At 63.0% G+C, this 16,711-nt stretch overlaps 1 protein-coding gene across 1 annotated transcript; it reads left to right on the top strand.

The window, feature by feature from the left end:
- The first annotated feature begins 899 nt into the window (after positions 1–899).
- On the top strand, positions 900–16,356 carry DGKK (diacylglycerol kinase kappa). Its single transcript, XM_080352377.1, is given in 30 exon segments — positions 900–1,012; positions 4,929–5,039; positions 5,153–5,233; positions 5,456–5,560; positions 5,777–5,909; positions 6,103–6,209; positions 6,659–6,784; positions 6,928–7,030; positions 8,945–9,107; positions 9,201–9,309; positions 9,492–9,631; positions 9,773–9,854; positions 10,321–10,412; positions 10,645–10,744; positions 11,028–11,268; positions 11,569–11,670; positions 11,781–11,880; positions 12,336–12,443; positions 12,978–13,074; positions 13,150–13,257; positions 13,437–13,550; positions 13,739–13,765; positions 13,767–13,874; positions 13,962–14,128; positions 14,271–14,388; positions 14,474–14,560; positions 14,654–14,770; positions 14,853–14,964; positions 15,494–15,624; positions 16,037–16,356. Coding segments are annotated over 30 exon segments (3,270 nt in total). The 5' UTR covers positions 900–1,006; the 3' UTR covers positions 16,112–16,356.
- Positions 16,357–16,711: the final 355 nt, after the last annotated feature.

Here is a 16,711-nt window from a genome sequence, read left to right on the forward strand (position 1 = left end):
CCAGCTGTCACCAAAGCCCGTCTCCACCCAGCTGTGCCCTGCGTTGCTCCCAGCCTGGTGGCATGTGTCCTGCTGGGGGCTGGTGAGGGGACGGGCTGGTCGCTGGGTTGCGTCCTGCAGTGGGGCTGTACCGCAGGGCACGGTGGCACTGCCTGGGACCACCCCGGATGAGGGGGTGGCGAGCAGGGAAGGGTAGGCTGGGCTTACTCTTCTTAATCAGGGCTCACCGAGCCAGTGTCTGGAGTGTAAAGATAGCCGCAGTGTCGCCGGCCGGATGTTTGTGAGGTTTCTCAGACGTGCTGCCCTCTCCCCGCTCACATTTTCCATTATGCAAGAGCTGCTCTCGCCCGTCAGTGCTGGGCAGGGGGGGCGAGCTGTGGCTGTGCCCACCGGGATGTGGGCACAAGGGGCAGGAGGGCATGGGGCGAGCTGGCACGGGGTGCTGGCCCTGCCGGCAGGATGCCTGGGGACCGGTGCAGCTGTAGATGGGAAGCATGAGCTCCTTGCAGAAAAGCAGCTGAAGGTCATGACTGCTGAAGGATGAGGTGTAGGGGGGATTGCCCTTCTTCTGGGGGGTCCTTCCCTCATTCCTCTCCTCCCAGTAAATCCTCTATCTACTTTTGATGGCCTGAGAGGTGTCTCATGGCACCATGTAATGGCATGTCAGGACCAATGCTGGAAGCTCCTTTGAAGAGTCCACCCAGCACTGGAAAGGGGGTTTGGGGTCCTGCAGTGGCAGCAGGATACATCCTCAAGCTGTGTGGATGCAGCTGAGCCTGCGGGACCGTGACACCCCCAGGGCACCGAGCCCCTGGGCCGCCCGGTCCCGGAAGAGCTCTGCTGTATCTCAGAGCCTGATAAGGTTTCCAACCGACTCCAGCCCACAAGGTGCCCAGCAGATGCTGGAGGCCCTGCAGCCAGGCTGTTTGCAGGGCTGCCGGCTTTCCCCTGCTGTCCTGCACGCTCCATCTCAGGACGGACAGCTGCCCAGGATGTTGCTGGTGTGATGCAGGTCAGTGCATTGGCAGGTGTTCGGTCCCCTCTCTTCTTGCTCGCGCGAGGCTTTGTGTCACCATGGGGCCAAGCAGATCCCATCAGGAGCAGTGTAGGGCTGCAAGCTGGGTGGGTTGTGGTGCCCACCAGCCATATGTGCCAGTATTTGCGAATAACTCAGCATCCTTGGCTCTTCTCTGGCAGCTCCTTGGCTGTCCAAGCTGATCCCAGCATGAAAAACCTCCCACCCCAGCCGTGGTCAAACCTGGCAACGCTACAGGTGCTTCCTGGGGACAGCAGCGGCAGAGCTGGGAGAGCGGGGCTGAGGTTCAAAGCAGCGACCTGGGGCCCTGCCTTGGGGCTGAGGGAAGTGCTGGCTGGACGTGAGCTCCCTCGGGGCTGTGCTTCAAGCCCCCTTGCCTGTGCCAAGCACACAGCCAGCCCACAGCGTGATGGCTCCTGGGCACCAGTGTGGTCCTGGCACATTGCTGGTGGCCAGCCATCCCCATGGGGCTATTTTAGCAGTGTCCCCTCCAAGGCTCCGGTGCTGCTCACCCTCCACCGTCTGCAGCTGAGCAGAAGTGGCGGTTTCTCTGCACACGCCTGATGGTTTTGTTCTTGCCTTTGCCTCCCCACCCTGTGTCTCTGGGACCCCCCCAGTGCCAGGCACAGTCCAGGTGGTGCTGAGCTCCCTGGGCTGAAGAGAGCAGGGAGGGTCCCCGAGATGGGGCAGAGCCCTGCAGAAGGGAGCCGGCCTTGGGCTGGTGGCCAGGCAGGTTGCCCACTGCTCTGGGCATCAGCACACCGCTGAGATGGAGCCAGCGTTGGCTTCGCTGTGGCTCCCTGCAGCGCTGGCTGGGGCGGTTGGGGTAAGCAGAGGGGCTGTGGCTTGGTTTGGGGTGAGGGTGGCACCCCACGCTCAGGGCTGTGCCGCGGCCAGCACAGAGCTCCCACACCAGGAGCAGGAGGCAGCCCCTACCCTGTGCTGCGGTTGCACTGCTCCTGGGAGCTATAGGGTACCTCAGAGCTACTTGCTATAGGGAATTGTGTTATTGTGGTGATCTGGAGCCTTGGTTGGAGCTGCAGGGGATCCAGCATGGCAGGGGCGATGCCACCCTGGCACATCCCACCCACCACTCAGTTGCCTTCCCCACCCCGTTCCTGTTTGCAAAGGGGAAATGACAGGCTCGCTTGACGCTTCCCACTGCAACACGGCTTCCCACCGCATGAGCAGCTCTGCTGGTGTCCGTAGTGTCAAAAGTGAGGGTCCCAAACTGCTGAGCCACTGGGGAGCTGCTCCCAGCAAAGGGCAGCACCAGGTGCTCCCGACTGAGACCTGCGGACAAAAGACCAGGTGTGTGTGTGTCTCACCTCGGTGAGACCCCCAAACAGCCCTCCAGCACCCAGGCAGAGTGACTCGTGTGCCTGCCCGGGCAGCGCGGCATGGCTGGGCTCCGTGGCTCGTTTTGGAGAGGGGACCTGCCCTGGTTTCCCCAGGACCTGGCCCAGTGCTGGCAACAGCAATACGGACTGAACCTGTGCCCCATCATGTCAGCGCTGGGAGTGACGGAGCCTGGACAGGCAGCCTCATAAGGGTGGCAAGATGCTGTGCATGGCAGGGCAGAGGGCTTGGGCTTTGCTGCCCTGCCTGGGGCACCCCGCACATGTTTTGGGAAGCACCTAAGGGTGGATGTGGGGAGAGGTGCTTCCCAAGCTCCTCTGCACCAGCTTTGCTGCCCCACACTAGGATGCTTGTGATTAGTTTAGTCAGCACTGGGGGTAAACTGAGGCACCCCCCCCCGCCCCCGCCACAGCACTGTGGGTGTTGTGAACTCTAAGGGGTGTGTGGTGAGGGAGGTGGGCGTTCTGCCTTTCAGGCTCTGCTCTAGCCTGGGCTGGCATCCTTTCCCCCCAGGGCAGCCTTCCTGGCCGTGTCCTGCCACCCTCGTGGCCCTGGAGCTGGGCAGAACTGAGCACCCGCACCCCGCTGCAGCGCTGGCTGCGGCCCCTGCTGTGTTAGCCCTGAGCCACCGGCACGGAGATGCCTCTTTTTCCTTCTCCTAGTCGTTATGTTCTCCTGCTCCTTACCCTCGTGGGCTCCGTCTTGCTGCTGCTCACCAGCACATGCTGCCTGTCCTTCGCAGCAAAAGCAATGATTGCAGCAAACCCGGAGCCTGTGCCTGTGTCCGCTGCATGTGAACAGGTGTGGTGGACGAGGTGGTTGTGGCTGGATCCCACCTGGCCATGGGAGGACCCTGCCCTGTCCCTTCCTGACATGCTCCCTACTAGGGTGCATGGTTTGTATGTGGATTTGGGGATCGCAGCTGCACTCACCTTGCTGGTTGTGGCTTGTCTGGGCACAGGGCATCTCTACGTTCACCATCTCCTCTGTGTGTTCTTGCGGCTGAGAGGCCGGGGAGGGGAACGGTAGGTCCCTGGGTGCTGGCACTGAGGGCAGCAGGGCTGTTTGAACCTGCGCCGACACTCACAGGCAGCATGGGGAAACCACAGCCAAACCCTGCACCAGTCCTGGGGCAGCAAGGCGTCGATAGGGAGCAATGGAGGCTTAAAACCTCCCTCTCTGAAATTCTTCATGGAAAGGGCTGTCGGGCATTGGAACAGGCTGCCCAAGGCAGTGGTGGAATCGCCATCCCTGGAGGGGTTTAAAAGGCATTTAGACGTGGTTCTTAGGGACATGGTTTAGTGCTAGAGTTAGGTTAGGTTATGGTTGGACTCGATGATCCTGAGAGTCTCTTCCAACTGAAATGATTCTATGGTTCTATGCGGGCTGTGGAAATTCAGGTATGTGCCCTGGGGGGCTGGGGAAGGGGTCAGGCGTCAGGAGGAGCTGAGGCTTGGGGGCACCTCAGGTGCAGTTTTGGCTTCTTTGTGACCTTGGAGGCTCCTGCTACTCCTGGTGCTCTGGCTGTCTCGTGTGGAGCTGTGGGGCAGAGGGTTAACGCCAAGGCCGGGGCCCGTGTGTTTGCAGGCTGGCGGGCACCTGGGTGCCACCTCCAGCAGCACCTGGGCTGGGCACAGGAGCGCCGAGCCCGCGGTTCTCTCACAATGGTCTCGGTGCCCAGTGCTAATTCACCGTTAAATGTTCCTTGTTGTTGTGTGCTGGGATCTAATACAACCGCTGTTGCAGCTAATTGCAGAGGAGCAGCTGAATGGGGCTGCCGGCGGTGTTTAAAGAAGATACAATCAAAGATTAGGCAGTGCCAGAGATGCAGAGCATCTCTGCCACCCCGCTCGGCACAGGCTTGTAGCCGCGTTGCAAACACTAATTAATTGAGCCTTGTAAACACCACTGTGAGGAGAGTAAATATTGGCAGGTGCTGTGGATTGGGGAGGGCAGAGGACGGGCAGCCGGGCTGCAGGGATGCGCTGCACTGCAGGGGATGCTCTGCCTTGCCCCGGGGTTGTCCTCGGCCTCAGGTTGTCCCCTCCGGGGGCTGTGGGAGCCGGCCAGGGCTGGCTGCTCCCCACCCCAGCGAAGGGGCTGGGGCTACAGTGCCCCACTAATGCCACCTCCAAGCCACAGTCCTGGTGGCTGTGGGGCAGTGGTGTCCCCTCCAAGGGAGCTCTCCCAGCCCCAGCTCTGCCCTTGGGGAGCTGCAGCATGTTGAGGCTCCCCTGGGCACTGCTTGGGGGAAGGAAGGGAGAGGCAGTGGTGGCTCTGTGCTGCTGGGCACCTCCAGCTGCCAGCCCGGCAGCACCCTCCCGAAGCACATGAAGTGCCCGACGCCCAGGGGATGGCAGGCGATGGACACCATTTATGCTGCTACAGCCAGCACTGTGTGAACCCGAACATGTCCCATCTGTGCTCTGGGCAGCTCTTAGCTCCTGGGGACCCAGGGACTGGTGTCACCAGAAGGGGAGTGGCTTTGGGGGTCCTGGGGCTGCGGGAGCTCACCACCCTGTGGTCCCTGCAGAAGAGTGTGAAGGAGGGGCTGTTGCTGAAGCAGACGAGCTCCTTCCAGAGGTGGAAGAGGCGATACTTCAAGCTGCGGGGCAGGACGCTCTATTACGCCAAGGATGCCAAGGTAGGCTGCGGGGGCTGCCAGCATGCTCAGCCAGGGGGGCTTGAGCCTGCAAGCTGGGGGAGGAGCGCAAAATCCCTTCCTGGTGAACTGGGGCTCTGGTTTCTCCCCCACAGTCCCTGATCTTCGACGAGGTGGACCTGTCCGATGCCAGCGTGGCTGAGACCAGCACCAAGAACATCAACAACAGTTTCACGGTGAGAGGAATGCAGGGTGGCCCTCCACCTCAGCACCTTATGGTGGGGGCATTGCAGACCTCCCCCTCCCCACAGAGCCGTGGGGCACCCCACAGCGTGGCCTCGTGCTGCTGGAGGTGGCACTGGTGGCCGTGTGCCGAGGCTCGCTGCGGGCTGCTCTCCCGGGGCTGGCTGACTGTGGGATGGCCTTGCAAGGCGACATGGAGATGGTGGCTGTTGCAGGTGATCACGCCATTCCGGAAGCTCATACTATGTGCGGAGAACCGAAAGGAGATGGAGGACTGGATCAGTGCCCTGAAATCTGTCCAGAAGTGGGAGATCCATGAGGTGATGTGGGCAGGCGGCTTTGCTTCTCTGCAAAGGGGCACCCCTCAGGAGCGGGGGTGCCTTTGGCTGCTGGACAGGAGCTGCTGCCCTTGGCGCAGCACCACGGCGAGGACAGGAGTGGGAGTGGGGCTGGGGGGACTCGCGGTGGTTAGGAGGGCGGGAGTGCAAGTGCAGGGGATCCCAGGGGACTGATGGGGCAGGGCTGTGCCCCAGCAGGCCACGCAGTTCAACATGGAGCACTTCTCGGGAATGCACAACTGGTACGCCTGCTCCCACGCCCGCCCCACCTTCTGCAACGTGTGCCGCGAAGCGCTCCCGGGGGTCACCTCCCATGGCCTCTCCTGCGAAGGTCAGAGCTGGGGTCCTGCCAGGGGTTGGATGGGGATGGGACCGGGGTGGGGGACCCCCTCTGAGGTTGGTCTCTAGGAGGGGTGCGGGTTGATGCCCACTGGCTGCTGTCACCAGCTGTGGAGGGGTGGGGGACCAGGGCTGTGCATCCTGCGGGGACCGTCCCTGCTCCTCATTTGCTCCCCACTGCACAGTCTGCAAGTTCAAGGCACACAAGCGCTGCGCTGTCAGAGCCACCAACAACTGCAAGTGGACCACTCTGGCCTCCATCGGCACCGAAATCATTGAGGACGAGGATGGGGTAAGACGGGGAGTCCCCACTGGGGGACCCTGCCACGACAGAGCCACCAGCCTTGCTGATCCCACATCAGTGGCAGGGCGATCATGGCACCTGGCTGTCCCCTGCACTGTGTGGCATCTGGGCTCGGCTCTGCGGGGACATGGTCTGGGGGCACCTCCTCTGCCACCCAGCATCAGGATCCCTTGTTGCTCTCCAAATGTGGCCACCCCAAATGTTTGCTGGGGACACCTCTGCCCTGTCCCATGCGCTGGCAGCTGCACAAGGGGCCAGGCAGGCAGGGAGAAGAGGGCACAGGAGCAGTCCCAGGGCTGCCTCGCCCTGCTGTGGGGCATCATCCCCTGCCTGCCCCTTTTGTGGTGCCTGGCGAAGGGGGTGGCCCGTGTCGCTGTCCCTCAAGTGCGCGGGAGCAGCAGCGGTGGCGCGGCACTGGCAGCTGCCCCTGTCCGCAGGTGGCCATGCCCCACCAGTGGCTGGAGGGGAACCTGCCTGTCAGTGCGCGCTGTGCCGTCTGCGACCGGACCTGTGGCAGCGTCCGGAGGCTGCAGGACTGGCGGTGTCTCTGGTGCAAGGCCATCGTAAGGATGTGTCCCTCCCTGTCCCCTCCGCCACAGCGCAGACAGCACTGCACCTCCTGGGTGCATTGCTGGGGAAACTGAGGGTGGGGACTTTATGGCTGCATTCCCTAGCTTTGCTTATGCACATGTCCCTGCATCTCCAGGTTCACAGCGCCTGCAAGGAGCTCTTTGGCAAGAGATGCCCCCTGGGCCAGTACAAAGTGTCCATCATCCCACCAACCGCCTTGAACAGCATCGATTCGGATGGTGAGTCCTGCAGGGGACAGGGCTGGGCTGCGGGTGTGGGGACAGGCTGTTTGGGACAGGGCTCTGAGCTCCTCTGCAGGCTTTGACTTGTGACTGTGCCCACCTTCCTGTGCGGCACCAGCAACACCAGCACCAGGAGGCTCCGGAGTCACTGCCCCTCCCTGTCACACCTGTGGTTGAAGGCCGCGTGTTGCTTTGTGCTCTGCTCTGTGCTGTGACAATGCCGTGCTTTGGGGTGGCATTCTGCCCTGCATGTGCCTTCAGTTGCTCCTGCCAGGCTGCCTCTCACGGTGGCCCTGGTCATGGTCCCTCTGTGCTGGGGTCAGCGGTGCCAGCCCTGAGCTCCTGATGCGAGATGCCACTTGTTGCACCCCAATGGTTCAGCGCCTTGCAGGGCAGGATGAGGCCCTTGCTTGGATTATTTTCTCAGTGTCTGTACCTCAGCCGTTTTTTTTGGTTAGTGCAGTGTGGGTGCTGCGGGGTGCTGGGGAGAGAAGCAATGTGCAGCCCGCGGGAACCAGCCTCCGTCTCCCTCACCCTCTCCGGAGGGGCCCAGCTGGCCTCTGCTGAGCAAAATCTGTTCTTCTCCTCCGGATATTTCTTTCCTCATTCTTTAATGATTTTCACCGCTCGGCTCAGCCGGTGGCTCATCTGCTTCTCGTTACTCATCGGGATGCTGTCAGGGTAACCATCATGCGGCTTCTTCTCCAGCTTCAGAGCTGTGCTGCTCACGGCTGGGCCCCCCGGTACCGTCACTGCCCCGTCCGTCTCACGGTGGCCCCGTCGACCGAGGCCGGCACAGCTGTGGCCGCTGCGGAGCCGGGCTGGGCGGTGCTGCTGCAGGAAGCAGCTCAGGGAGCCTCAGCCCCCTTCTCCCGCCGCACTGTCCCCCCAGTGCACGGTGCCGCTGGCAGCGGGCTCCTCTGCGGCAGCCCACGCTCTGACTCAGCAGCTCCCGGTGTTTTGCTTTGCGGATCTGCTCGGCTGGGTTGGGACCAGAGATGGAGCGGTGCTCAGGTGGTGGGCTGCGAGGATGCTGCTCCCCGCGCTCCGGAGGCAGCAGGGCTGCCGGTGGCACCCGCGGGCTCTGCCGGTGCCAGCAGCACTGAGGGCTGGTGCTTCCCCCGCTGCAGCATCGCGGGGCTGCCCAGGGAAGGAGCCAGCAGGAACCGGCTTGTGGCCCAAGGACCAGGATGGCCAAGATGTGCCTGAGCTGGGGGGCGGGCTGCGGGCCAGTGATTGATCCGCTTCTGCCTCGGGCACATTTCGTTCCCCATCTCATTTCTTTAAAAGCACAGTGCTGGCTGCCAAGCCTCCTGAGGCTTCTGCGTCATTCTCCCCCATCCCACCAGAGCCCTTGTAGGAGCAGGCAGCAGGGGTGACAGTACAGTCCCTTGGGGCTGCAGCTGGTCCCCTGTGGTCATGCCAGCTGCCAGTGCCACCCCTGGGAGCACCCCGAGGTGGGACTGTGCCCCATTCCTGTGTGGTTTTGCTGGGTCTGTCCCAGCTGGACTGTTGGCAGAGCAAGGAACTGACCCTCCTGTACACCCACCACCGCTGCCCCTTTCGGAGTGGCTGTCTGGGGACACGAGTCAGCTGGGTGACACATTGTGCCTGCAGGGACAGTGATGGAGCAGGAACCTAACTTAGATCTGCCCTAGTACTACCCTTGCCCATCCCTATCTCCATCACCATTCTCATTCCCATCTTATCCCCTTCCCCATCCCCACTGGCATCTCTTTCTCCCACCCCTCACCATACCCTGGGCACCTCGATCACTGTCCCTCCTGCCTGGCCCCAGCACCCTGCAGGTAGGACACAGCACGTGGCCTCTGTTGTCCCAAGGTGTCTCCATCAGTGTCCTCATGGGGTGGGAGCTGGGGCTGGGGGCTCACGTGCTTGGGCTTGCTGCAGGTTTCTGGAAGGCCACCTGCCCCTCCACCTGCTCCAGCCCTCTCCTGGCCTTTGTCAACTCCAAGAGCGGGGACAACCAGGGTGTCAAGTTTCTGCGCAAGTTCAAGCAGTTTCTCAATCCGGCCCAAGTCTTCGACCTCATGAACGGGGGCCCGCACCTGGGGTAGGCGCTGGCCTGGCTGTGCCGGGGTGGCCTCGGCAGGGTCCCAGCGGGCACCTGGCACAGCCCTCAGCCCCCTCTCCTGTTCATGCCCAGGCTGCGCCTCTTCCAGAAGTTCTCCACCTTCCGGATCCTGGTGTGCGGGGGGGACGGCAGCGTGGGCTGGGTGCTGTCGGAGATCGATGCCCTTGGCCTCCACAAACAAGTGAGCGAGAGTGCCTGGCACTGCTGGCGTGGGCTGGCACTGTGCCGGTGCTGGCACCACCGCAGCTCGGAGTCCTCTTGCATGCCCTGGGGTGCTGCTAGCGACAGGCACATTGGGGTTAGGGGTGTTGTGGGTGCCCCTCAGGGCTGCTCTGAGCCCCCCGCCCTATCTCTCTCGCACAGTGCCAGCTGGGCGTCCTGCCCCTGGGGACCGGCAATGACCTGGCACGGGTGCTGGGCTGGGGCAGCCTGTGCGACGATGACACCCAGCTGCTGCAGATCCTGGAGAAGCTGGAAAGGGCCACCACCAAGATGCTGGACCGGTGAGCTTGGTGTGGGGCGTGTGCCTCTCTGCTCCCCCCTCACCTCAGCACCTCTCAGGCAACCTGTCCTTGTCCCCTGCCCACATGTCCCTGTGCTGGGGTGCTGGGAGGTGGCAGGCAGCAGTGGTCTCTGCTCGGCAGGTGGAGTGTGCTGACCTACGAGGCCCCCAAGCAGTCCCCCCCAGCCCTGAAGGAGGAGGAGAACGGGGACTCCAACATCCAGGTGGGCACCACTGGGGACTGAGGGCTTGAGATAGGAGAGAGCAGGCTGGGGGCCAGATCCCCATTCACCCCGTCAGCTGATTCAGGGGCATACAGGCTGGGTTTGCACAGGGAGAGGTCATGGAGGGGTCCCTGGGGACTGCGAGGGGACTGGCAGCTGGTCATGTGTGATGAAGTGAGTCTGGCAGGTCTCAGCCTGGCACCTGGGAGCAGGCAGCAGGGTGAGACGGAGCAGCAGGCTATTTTGGACTCCTCTGTGTGCTCCCCTTCAACCCCTTGCCTCAGTTTCCCTCCTGCTGTGGCTGAGCATCTGCTCTGCGCGGCGGTGTGGGCACTGCTGCCCTGGGGGCTGGGAGGGCGGCTGAGGGGGGTGTTCATCTCCCGTTGAGGGCTGACTGGACGAGGCTCCATCCAGGAGCAGGGCACCCGGCGGGGTGTCGTGGCTCCAGCTACCCTGTCCCCTCCAGGTTCACATCTCCCACTACGCCGACTCTGTTGCCTTCCACCTGGCCAAGATCCTGGAGTCGGACAAGCACTCGGTGGTGATCTCCTCTGCCAAGTAAGGAGGCGGCTGGTGATGGGGGTGCTGAAACCCCCCCAACGGGGCTGGGAGCATGTCCTCAGGGGTGCTGAGCCCTCCCCAGGCCAGGCTGTCCCCTGTCTGGCCACCAGCGGCTGCTCAGCAGCTAACCTGGCACTGCTCCTCCAGCGCAGGGGGCATTACCCCAGCAGCACCTCCCCAGTACCTGTGCCCAGCGGGGTGTGCCCCTCTCCACCCGCTTCCCTCGCAGGTTCCTCTGCGGCACCGTCAACGACTTTGTGGCAGAAGTTGGCCGGGCTTACAAGAGGGCGATGGAGAACAAACAGGAGGCTGAGCTGATGGCGCGGAAGGTGGGTTTTGGGGGAGCTGGATGGCACAGCCCCCAGCCTTGGAGGGGCAGGGTCTGCTCCGCTGGCCCATGTCCTGGCTGTGCATGCACCGGGGTGCACTGTGCTCGGGGTGCACTCAGGGTCACCAGTCAGGTGTGGAGTTCCCAGCAGAGATGAAGTGCCCTTGTGCTTGGGATGCCCAGGTGCTACCGGTGCCAGGCAAGCACGGGGTGCCAGGGGAGCGCCCAGCACTGGTGGGGGCAGTGGCTTGTGCTGGGGTGCTGAGCGTGGGGGTGTCCTGCAGTGTGCCATGCTGAATGAGAAGCTGGACTCCCTGGTGCGGGAGCTGAATGAGGAGGCTCAGGCCATCTTGGTCCCTGAGGGAATGGTGCAGGCTGCCCCTGGCAACAGCAAGGACCAGGAGAAAGGTGGGAGCTTCAACCCCAGCTCTGTGCCTCGCATCTTCAAATCCAAGGAGCAGCTCATGCTGCGGGCAAACAGCCTGAAGAAAGCTTTGCGGCAAATCATTGAGCAGGCGGAGAAAGGTGAGGGGGGTGGCGAGGGCTGGCAGCTCGCGTGATGCTGCAGCAGCTTGGCATGGGCTGCGGAGCCCCCGCAGGCTTGTGCTGGACCCGTGCCTCGGTTTCCCTGTCTGGATCCTTGGGGTGGCAGCAGTGCTGTGCTCTTCTCTCTCATGCTTGGTGTGGCCAAGGGAGGTCCTCAGCATGGGGCAAAGGTGCCACCCTGGGCCCTGCCTGGCACATGCCCACAAGGCTGACCCAGGGAGGGGGCACAGGGCCATGGGGCTGCCTGGGACTTGCTGTCATGCTTCTCTTTGTGTCCAGCTGTGGATGAGCAGAACAAACAGACACAAGCCTACCGGGGCAGCACAGGCCCCAGCAAGAAGGACAGCTCGGAGGAACTCAACAAGGACGAGGAGAGGCTCAGTAAGATGCCAGTGTGGCATGTGGCTTTTTGGGGGGCCGTGGAGGTGAGCTGTGAGGTGGGCTCAGGCTAGGAGCCAGTTCAGCAGCTGCCTTCTCTCCTCCCCGACCAGGCTCCCGACGCGAGACAGTGACCTCCGCGTCTTCCTCCATCATCCTGGACCGGCCAGACACCTTCGGCAGCTTGCAGTTCCCCGAAGACCCCAGTGCCCTGTGAGTCTGGGGTCCTGCCCCCCTGCCCTTGCTGTCCATCAGGCAGCGGGAGCAGACCTGAATCATGTTGCTTCCTGGCGATGGCTGCTGGGGCATCCTCTGCCTGCCAGCACGGCAGCCGCGGGGCACAGCCCGGCCCGGCAGTGACCGCGCTGCGTGTGCCAGCTGCACCAGCTCTTGCTGCCCGCTTGGCCAGCACCGTGCTCATGCTGGGAGCTCGGGGCTCCCCCTGTGCCCAGCACAAGCAGGTCCTGGGTGCGCCAGGGGTGCCCCGGCACGGGACTGAGAGGGCTCCAGCCAGCCCTACTGGTTTGGGTCGGACTTTCCAACGCTAACCCCTCCGGGAGCTCACATTGCAGCTCCGGTGGGTGTTACACCTCGTCCTCTGGTCCCAGCCCGGTGGCTGCCTTTGTGCAGCTGCCTCCCAACCTGCCCGCCCTGTCCGCTACTTTCAGCCACTTCTTGGAGAAGTGCGTCATGAATAACTACTTTGGCATCGGCCTGGATGCGAAGATCTCCTTGGAGTTCAACAACAAACGGGACGAGCACCCCAAGAAGTGCAGGTTCGCTGAAACCTCCCAGGTTGCACTGGGAAAAACATATACTCCCCCCTGGCTTTCTGAGGCCCAAAATAGGATGGAGCATTGGGATGCTGGGAGGCATGGGGTCAGCTTGGGGCTGCCATGCCTGGCTGGGGACCCCTTTCTGTGGCAGGTTTTCCTCCTGCAGCCATTGCCGTGGTGCTGGGGTGAGCACCCTGGGTGTGTGGCAGATTGCGTGGGAAGCGGGGAGGGATGCTATGAGGCTCTGGCTGCTGATGCCCCCTGGATGTGTGCATGGGCACACAAGAGCTTGGTGGGATTTGCCCACTCTGCACCTGGGCAGAGGAGGCGTTGCCATGCCAGCGTGGGAGGATGCCAAGTGCTGCAGCCTGTGCAAGTGGGCAGCCCCCTGTTCTGGGAGCGGGGAAGCCGAGGCAGGTGCAGAACCAGTGCTCCAGCCCGGCTGGTTCAGCCCAGTGCCCGGGGAGGGCACAGACCTGTGGCACGCTGAGGGGAGCCTGCAGCCCCTCTCACCCGGCCCTCTTTGACCCGCAGCAGCCGCACCAAGAACATGATGTGGTACGGGGTGCTGGGCACGAAGGAGCTCCTGCAGCGTACCTACAAGAACCTGGAGCAGCGGGTGCAGCTGGAGGTGCTGGCCTGGGGGGCACAGGGACGGGGCGGGGGGTGGTGGCGTGGCGGCCCCAGGCTCAGCCCTCTCTTGCAGTGCGACGGAGTGCCCATCTCGCTGCCCAGCCTGCAGGGCATTGCTGTCCTCAACATCCCCAGCTACGCTGGGGGCATCAACTTCTGGGGAGGCACCAAGGAGGACAACGTGAGTGCCAGTGCTGTGGGGTAGGGGAGGAGAGCACAACATCCTTCCCACAGTCCCAGGGAACCCACAAGCCCTCAGGCGGTGGTCTGGGGTGTCCATGCCTGGGCACACACAGCGGGAAAAGCTGGGTCCCAAAATGAGCTGGGTTTGTGACTCTCACTTGTACTGGTCCACTACAGAACTTCGGGGCTCCATCCTTCGATGACAAGAAGCTGGAGGTGGTGGCCGTCTTTGGCAGCATCCAGATGGCTGTGTCGCGGGTCATCAACCTCCAGCACCATCGCATCGCACAGGTAGGGGCAAGTGACCCTGTGGGAGCCTGCGTGGTGCCAGAAAGCTGTTGGGGCACCAGTGGTGCAGCTCAGCTGGGCTCCCGGCTGGCACTCACCTGGCACCAGGAGGCTTTTCAGCCCCGGCACAGCGGCTGAAGCCAGCGGCACAGTGCCAGCGCGATGCCAGCCCCGGGCCGTCTGCCCCGCAGTGCCGCATGGTGAAGATCACCATCCGGGGGGGACGAGGGCGTCCCTGTGCAGGTGGACGGAGAAGCCTGGATCCAGCCACCTGGCATCATCAAGATTCAGCACAAGAACCGAGCCCAGATGCTGACAAGGGACAGGGTGAGCTCGGGGTTGCACAGTCTGCACGGCGGGACTGTGCTGGGGCACGGGCAGGTGTGACAGGCTGGGGGGCGGTCACCTCTGCAGGCATTTGAAAGTACCCTCAAGTCCTGGGAGGACAAGCAGAAGGGGGAGAGCTACCGAGCGGCTGCCCGGCCACGGCTCAGCTCCCAGCAGTCCATGGAGTACCTGACCGAGGAGGAGAGCAGCCTCTTGCAGCAGGTCTCGCAGGTTGCCGAGACCCTCATCGCCAGGTCAGGCAGCGGGATGGGGATGTGGTGGGCACAGGTGGGGAGAGCTTCACTGTGGCCACCCAGAGCTATAAGGGTCTCCTAGTCCTGTATCATCCGTCCAGCCCGGGGGGGCCCCGGCAGCTCCAGCCCCTCTCACCCGCAGGATCCACGAGGCAGCCAAGGTTCACAAAGCCATGGAGCAGGAGCTGGCGCACGCCGTCAACAGCAGCTCCCTGGCGCTGAGCGAAGCCCTCTCCAACAAAGCCACGGGCACCTCAGAGGTGAGCAGGACTGGGGTACAAACCAACCTCCCCCGGCGGCCCCCAGGACCTGATGCTCAAGGGGTCACCCCTCCACGCCCCCCAGTTTCTCAGCAGGAATGCGGCTGTGGAGGTGGTGCTGAGCATCAAGGAGCTGTATGCTGAGACCAGGGCGTTCCTGGAAGGGAAGGCGGTGAGTCGGGGGCTGGAGAGCACCCCGAGCCCCCCAGTGGTGGGGCCTGTGCCCTTGGCCTGCAGCTCGGGGGATGGTCCCTGTCCCCCACAGCTGGACTCGCCGCAGGAGGAGGAGGCGCTGCACGGCCCCCTGAGCGTGCTGGGCCAGGAGCTGCAGCGGCTGCTGGACATCCACTGGCTGGGGCCCATCGCCCACCCCGCTGAGGAGGTGGGTGCACGGGACCGGGGTGGCATAGCCCACCAGGTATTCCCGGGGGCTGTAGCACCCTGCTTAGCCTGGCTTTGCACAGGAAAGTGCCGGCAGTACCAACAAGGGCAGCTTCAAGCTTCGCCTCAACATCCCCAAGCCCAGGAAGGACAAGGACAAAGGGCAAAAGCAGAAAACCAACAGTGCACTCCCAGGTAAAGCAGGCAGCACGGCACGGGGGAGAGAGGCGCAGCCCGTGTTGGTAGGGACCCCCACATGCTGACCTATCTGTCAGGCTCCTGTCCTGGGCACGCTGCAGAGGGACCCTCTGGGAGGGGGACAGGGCATGTCCTGGCTGCCTGGGGATGTCACCTTTGTCACCAACAGTCCCATAGAGCTTAATTTTTCTGCTAACGGACATGCGGAGCCCCTCGGCCCTGTAACTCCATCACCACTGCAAGTGGGAAAAGGGGGCTCTGGTACCGCTCAGCCCTTTGGGTAAGTCCCTGCCCCAGGGCTGGGGGGTCTTGTTGAGGGGGAGAAGCTTGGATGCTCCATAAGCTAAAGAGAGTAGAAACTGCTCCAGGCTGAGCCTGCTGAGGCCTCTGGCCCTGCCAGAGCTGGGGGTGTGGGGTGCTGTCTGCAGCCTGCCGCCACCGCTGCCCCGGTCTGCCTGCGCCTGCCTGCGTGCCCAGCTGCCTGCGCGGGAGCCTGGGCCACCGCTCTGGTTTTCCTCCCTGCTAGCGGACAAGTGGGGCTCCGAGGAGGTGGCAGCTTGGCTGGAAGCGCTCGGTTTAGGGGAGTACAGAGACATTTTTGTCCGACATGACATCCAGGGCTCTGAGTTGATCCTGCTGGAGAGGAGAGACCTGAAGGTACAACCTCCCTTGTGCCCCTGAGGGACTCCCAGCCCTGGGGAGCACGGTGTCCTCCATTCCTCCTCTCACCATCCCTCGTGGGGAGAAAAGGCATGTGCTGACCCTGCACCCAGCCCCGCGGGGCTGAGCTTGCACTGCTTGCTTAGCTTGCACGCAGGGGCTGGAAGCAGGGGAGAGGGTTGGCCCGGCCCCCACCTTGCGATGCTCTGTGCACCTGCCCAAAGCAGGATCAACGGCACCATGCCCTCTCCTGTGCTTGCCAGAGGGCTCCCAGCAAGGACCTTGCTCTGGCAGGGAGAGCATGGGGAGCCGGGCTTGGCAGCCTCTTCCTCCGTCCCACGGCTTCCTTGCCTGGGAGAGCCGAGGGCTGGGGTCCTACAAACACATCAGCTCCCCCCTCCTTCTGCAGGACCTGGGGATCACCAAAGTGGGCCACATGAAGAGAATCCTCCAGGCCATTAAGGAGCTCAGCAACCCCCCCTAGGGCGGCAGCAGGGCAGGAGCCCAGCCCCAGTGCCGCCCCTCAGGACCAGGGGTCAGGCAGGGGGGCTCCCGCTCCCTGCCCCACCCCGCGCGTGTGGAGCCCCCCTGCTTGCCTCGCTTCATCTGTTTGTCCCCCAGCGTCCCTGGAGCTGCTGCTTCTCCCCGAGCCTCTGGGGCTGGAAACACTAAAGCAGAGGTCTAGCCCTGTAGGCAACATGGTGCCACTGCCAGTCCAGCCCCTGGTGGGGTCGCTACAGGAGCTGGGGCCAAAGCAATGACCCCCCTCCCCTCTGTGGGTATTTAAGCTGTGTAAATATTTGGAGAAGAGATACTCATGGCTGCTGCTTGTGTAGTGTCATTACCTCAGGGAAGGCAGGGTGAGGGGGGAAATGGGGATGAGGACAGGGGCCTTACAGCTTCCTACTCCCCACCATGCACCCCCACCCCGGCAAGGGGATCTACATCATCCCATAGCCCTGGCCCAGCAGCCACCACCAGCATGTAACACAAACAGAATATTTTATTGACAGTTTCATATGATTTTTTTTTCCACCCCCCTCCCTCCCCATCAGTTAAAATTAGTATTATTTATGTACATGGA

The sequence above is a fragment of the Nesoenas mayeri genome (assembly GCF_963082525.1).
Source record: "Nesoenas mayeri genome assembly, chromosome: 13".
NCBI classification, from domain to species: domain Eukaryota; kingdom Metazoa; phylum Chordata; class Aves; order Columbiformes; family Columbidae; genus Nesoenas; species Nesoenas mayeri.